This window comes from Sabethes cyaneus, chromosome 2, assembly GCF_943734655.1.
Source record: "Sabethes cyaneus chromosome 2, idSabCyanKW18_F2, whole genome shotgun sequence".
In the NCBI taxonomy this organism is placed as follows: Eukaryota; Metazoa; Arthropoda; class Insecta; order Diptera; family Culicidae; genus Sabethes; species Sabethes cyaneus.
In genome coordinates this window covers 218,935,104-218,940,867 of record NC_071354.1, presented here as the reverse complement: position 1 = coordinate 218,940,867, position 5,764 = coordinate 218,935,104, and the positions used below count along the sequence as shown (strand labels likewise).

Sequence of the window (5,764 nt, the reverse complement as noted above, 5' to 3'; positions counted from 1 at the left end):
TTCAATGCACACTCGCCCGGCATCTTTGCGTCGTAGCCGGTCCACCGTAGTTTCCCAGCTTTCGCCAGGTGTACGATGGGAATTTCTCTAAGTAGTGCCTGCAACTCGGCGTTCATACGCCTACGCCACTCTCCGCTTTCCGTTTGTACTCCGCCAAAAATAGTCCGCAACACCTTTCATTCAAATGCGGTAAGTGCACGCATGTCTTTCGTGAGCAAAATTGCTGTCTCAAGACCGTAGAGGACTACCGGTAGGATTAGCGTTTTGTACATCGTCAGCTTTGTGCGGCGTCTTGCGGAGGGAGAAGTAGGCTCTATTTTCAGCTTGAATGCGTCGTTGAATATTCTTACTCGTATTATTGTCGGTGGCGACGAATTCATCAACTACTTCCAGTTCATCACCGTCAATAGTCACTGTCCATGGGAGGCAAACGTTCCTTTCTCTGGAGCCTCTTCCTACCGTATATCTGGTTTCCGACACATTGATTTGTTACCCTATCCTGCTCCGTTTTTATTCTGGTGTAGATTGCCTCCACCGTTCCAAGGTTTCTGATGTCTGATCGCTTTCGATGCCCGCTCGCCGGATCACACCTTTAATAGCGGTATTGAATAACAAACAAGACAGTCCATCCACTTGCCACAACCCTCTACGCGGTTCGAAAGGACTCAAGAGTGTCCACGAAACGCGTACGTAGCATATTACTCACTCCAGGGTAGCTTTGATTAGTACGGAAAGCCGTACTCGTGCATTATTAGCTGTTCGCGTTCAACTGTATCGTATGCTGCCCTGAAATCCATGAAAATATGATGCGTGGCAAGTTGTACTCCCGACATTTGTGAAGGATTTGTCGGAGAGTAAAAATTTAACCCGTAGTAGCGCGGGCTCCCATAAATCCCGCCATTTGGAGTTTCCACCATCACTTCCTAACATTACAAATGAATACACATCGTTTGGTTGGTTGGATTGTATTGGTTTTACAATGGACTTGAAAATTAGATTGAAATTGCACTTGACATTGTATTTGGAATTGAAATTAAACTAGACTTAAAACTTGGCTTGTGTTGAGGCCCCTCGAGTCAATGACTGTGCTCAACCCTGCACTCGATAGTTGGCACTCTTGACAACTGTCAGCCGAAGCGGAAATGATTATTACACTATTCTTTATTCTCGGGTCACAAAATGTAGTCGATTAAATATTAAAAGCTAAACGTACTAATTGTAATAAACTAAGTGTAGTCCTCAGTAGTAAACCATTCTTTTCCTCATCTAAATACGCAACATTCTGGCGACGAGGATTGTGAGTGAAACCCGCGAAAACGGTGATCAAGCGGTAAATTTCGTTCGTCCGCTCTACAACACACCGTTACGCTAACAATGGATGAGGATTTTAAGAAAATGTTCATCGAAATGATGAGTACACAGCAGAAGATTTTGTCCGAGCTTGCTATGAGCCGAACAATGTCCACGACTGCCGCAGGAACATCATCGACTGACGCCCGCATGGAATCTCTTGCCAATTCTATGACAGAATTCCATTACGATCCCGAGTCTAACCTCACATTCGACAACTGGTACAGCCGTCATGAGGACACATTTTGGGTCGATGCAGGTAAACTCAATGATGCCGCCAAGACACGTCTGCTGCTCCGCAAACTCAGTGATAGTACTCATGCGGAGTACATGAACCACATTCTCCCGAAAACTACACGAGATTTTTCGTTCGACGAGATGGTGTCTTAATTGAAGCAGCTTTTTGGTGCACACGCATCCCTTTTCTGCAAGCGATACCGCTGTCTCACGCTTAACAAGAAAGCTTCCGACGACTTTCAAATGTATGCCGGTTTTGTGAATCGCCTATGCGAAGATTTCGGTGTTGCTAATTGTTCCGTCGACGAGTTCAAGTGTTTAATATACGTTTGTGGCCTACATGCACCCCAAGATGCTGAGATCCGGACCGCTCTGCTAGCTAAGCTGGAAGGCAACAAATCAATGACGCTCAACGATCTCACCACAGAGTGTCATCGCATTATCAACCTTCGGAAAGACGCTTCAATCGTGGAGTGCCCAAGCGAGAAGGCATCGGTCAACGTTCTCAATCCGATCAAGCAGCCGAAGAAATCAGTCGTCTCTAAGCCTGCATTCAAACACCCACCGATGCCCAAAAATCCGGCTTATCGTAACAATAGTGATAGCAACAATAAACCGAGAACGCCGTGTTGGAAATGCGGACAGCTCCACTATGTTCGCGAGTGCCCCTTCCAAGACCATCGCTGCCGTGATTGTAACGTTATTGGGCACAAAGAAGGGTATTGCCACTGTGTGTCATCGAATCCAGGCAAGAAAAGGAAATCGAAACAAGCCCCACAAACAAAAGGCATTTATTCCGTTCGACAAGTTGCTGCTCGGGATAGGAGAAAATACGTCACCGTTGTTGTAAATAAAGTCAAAATTGAGCTCCAGTTAGATTGCGCGTCAGACATCAGCATCATCACCGAAGACAACTGGAATCGGATCGGACGACCATCAACTAAGCCACCTTCACAACAAGCCCGGACGGCTTCAGGTCAACCGCTACCGCTCATCGCAGAAATTGATTGTGACGTTATGCTGAGAGGAGTTCATCGTTCAGGTAAACTGTTTATAACCAACGTTCACAATCTCAATCTTCTAGGCCTCGACTTTATCGAACTCTTCAACCTGTGGCACGTTCCCCTGAGCACGGTCTGCAACAACGTCACGACAGCAACCGACAACGTTCAATGGTTGAAAATATCGTTTCCGCAACTGTTTTCGGATTCACTGGGTTGCTGTAATAAAACAGAAGCAAAACTTTATGTGAAGCCGGATGTTCAGCCCGTTTTCCGTGGTAAAAGACCTGTTTGCCGCACTTGAACCGATCGAGACTGAGCTGAAACGATTGGAAGAGTTAGAAATCATTTCGCCGGTAGAGTTCTCTGACTGGGCGGCACCCATCGTTTCCGTTCGTAAGAAAGCAGTGAACGGACAGCCACCGAGAGTAAGAGTGTGCGCTGACTATTCTACTGGCCTAAAGAGCGCCATTCAGCCCAATCAGCATCCTCTCCCGCTCCCCGAGGAGATTTTTGCCAAACTCTCCGGCAGCATAGTCTTCTCGCACATCGATCTATCGGATGCGTATTTGCAAATACCGATCGAGAAAGATTCCAGACAGTACCTCACGATCAACACTCATCGCGGATTGTTTGAGTTTAATCGCTTGCCACCCGGTGTCAAATCTGCCCCCGGCACGTTTCAAACGATCGTCGACGCCATGGTAGCTGGTTTGGAAGGAGTTGAAACGTACCTCGACGACGTACTGGTGCACGGAAAGGACGCCAAGGAACATCGAGTCCGTCTTTTGAAGCTTCTGGAACGTATCCAGGAGTGGGGTTTTACGCTGCGCATTGAAAAGTGTTCTTTTTTCATGCCGGAAATCCACTATCTCGGTTTCATCATCAACCATCAAGGGATCCGGCCCGATCCTGTCAAAACAGCAGCGATATGTAGTATGCCGCCCCCACACGACGTCAGTACCTTGCGATGATACCTCGGCGCTATAAATTTTTATGGCAAATTTGTTCGCAACATGCACGATCTACGACGCCCACTCGATTCACTTCTTAAAAAGGATTCAAAATGGAACTGGGATGAGAGCTGCCAACGTTATTTGAGCAATTCAAAAGTTTGCTCCGTTCAGATCGATACCCAGACGGTTCCATGAAAGTCGTGTGCCATGCCTCCCGAACGCTAACTCCAGCAGAACAGCGTTACGGTCAAGTGGAAAAGGAGGCATTGGCGCTAATCTTCGGTGTCACCAAGTTTCATCGCTTCATATACGGAAGAAAATTCAGCCTACACACCGATCACAAGCCGTTGGTCGCAATATTTGGATCCAAGAAAGGTATACCAATCCATACAACCAACCGCCTACAACGATGGGCCTTCATTCTGCTGTTCGTTCGATTTCGATATCACGCACGTCGCTACGCAGGATTTTGGCTATGCGGACATCCTATCTAGGCTCATTGACCCGCGAGCAAAACCAGATGACGATTTCGTTATTGCTTCGGTTCAAATGGAAGAGGACGTGTCTGCCACCGTAAATGCAGCACTAACTGCTCTGCCGGTCACTTTCAAACACCTTCAAGCTGCCACTAACAAGGACAAGCTGCTTCTGGAAGTGATTCAACACGTGCAAACTGGTTGGCCTAAATCGATTAAGCAAGTCAATAATGATCTCCGTCCGTTCTACGCTCGCAAGGAAGGACTTTCTCTCGTGCGAGGTTGCCTCATGCTATCTGGTCGAATCGTTGTGCCGAAAGTGTATCGGCAACCCGTACTCAAGGCCATCCACAAAGGACATCCCGGTCAAGAGCGGATGAAGTCAGTGATGAGGAGCCATGTCTACTGGCCCGGCGTCGATCAAGATGTGCAAAATTTCGTTTCGTCGTGCAGCGCTTGCGCATCTGTGGCCAAATCTCCGCCAAAAACATTACTTTCGTCGTGGCCACAAGCTAGTCATCCCTGGCAACGGCTACACGTGGATTATGCTGGTCCTTTTGAAGGACAGTATTTTCTGGTCATTGTCGACTCCTACAGTAAGTGGCCAGAGATCATCCGAACATCAACCATCACCAGTAGGACGACCATCGAACTGCTTTTTGAAACGTTCGCTCGGTACAGACTGCCAGAAACCATTGTCAGCGATAATGGAACGCAGTTTTCTTGCAGCCAATTCAAAGAATTCTGCGAGTCTCTTGGCATCGTGCACATACGCACCGCTCCGTATCACCCGCAGTCCAATGGACAAGCGGAGCGCTTTGTGGATACTTTGAAGCGAGGCTTAAGAAAAATAATGCCAGAAACGCAAAACTCTATTTCCTGTTCTCTGCAAATTTTCTTGTCCGCTTACCGGTCAACACCGAACAAGTCGGCTCCGGATGGACTGTCACCGGCTGAAATTTTGATGGGGAGGAAACACCGGACCACATTGGATTTGCTGAAACCACCTGTAGATTTCGTTCTCCAGAAAAATCAGCACATGGAAAATCAATTCAACAGACACCATGGGGCAAAGAAGCGAAATTTCGAAAAAGGCGATCAAGTGTATGCAAGCACTCTCAAGCATGGAAAACTCGTATGGCTAGCTGGTACCGTCATCGAACGTGTTGGTAGTGTCAATTACAATGTGTTGCTGGATGGAAGCAGGCTAATCAGATCACACACCAATCAACTCCGTGCTCGGGGGAACACTAAAGTCGAGGTCCATATGGAAGAAGCTTCGTCGAACCATCACCTGCCGTTGCATATCCTGCTGCAGGAGTTCAAGTTCATCGAAGGGTCATCGACCGCTGCAGATCAACCGGTTCCTGCTGCGCCACGTCTACCGCGGGACCGCCCGCTTGTTCCGCTCCGTCGGTCCACTCGGATCCGCCGGATGCCCACTAGATACAACCCGTACTTCTGCAGATAAAAAGGGAGATGTTGAGGCCCCTCGATTCAATGACTGTGCTCAACCCTGCACTCGATAGTTGGCACTCTTGACAACTGTCAGCCGAAGCGGAAATGATTATTACACCATTCTTTATTCTCGGGTCACAAAATGTAGTCGATTAAATATTAAAAGCTAAACGTACTAATTGTAATAAACTAAGTGTAGTCCTCAATAGTAAACCATTCTAACCAATTTGGTAAGTAAACCAATTTGGATTGGAATCCACAAAATAATTGTCAGTTTGAAAAGAAT

The 5,764-nt window shown here is 47.3% G+C and overlaps 1 protein-coding gene across 1 annotated transcript; it reads left to right on the top strand.

Annotated features, from left to right (window-relative positions):
• Positions 1–1,830: 1,830 nt before the first annotated feature.
• Positions 1,831–5,491, top strand: LOC128736660 (uncharacterized protein K02A2.6-like). The gene is made up of 4 exons (XM_053831149.1): positions 1,831–2,629; positions 2,672–2,809; positions 2,874–3,544; positions 4,010–5,491. Exons 1-4 carry the CDS (start codon positions 1,831–1,833, stop codon positions 5,489–5,491), a joined length of 3,090 nt encoding a protein of 1,029 aa, XP_053687124.1.
• The last annotated feature ends 273 nt before the right edge of the window (positions 5,492–5,764 follow it).

Bases quoted from the DNA above. Each gene is read 5' to 3' on its own strand.
- LOC128736660 (XM_053831149.1), top strand. From the start codon at position 1,831: ATGTATGCCGGTTTTGTGAATCGCCTATGCGAAGATTTCGGTGTTGCT. The intron at 2,630-2,671 runs GTAAACTGTTTA...TCAATCTTCTAG, and splicing joins GAGAGGAGTTCATCGTTCAG to GCCTCGACTTTATCGAACTC. The intron at 2,810-2,873 runs GTAATAAAACAG...CCGTGGTAAAAG, and splicing joins TTCGGATTCACTGGGTTGCT to ACCTGTTTGCCGCACTTGAA.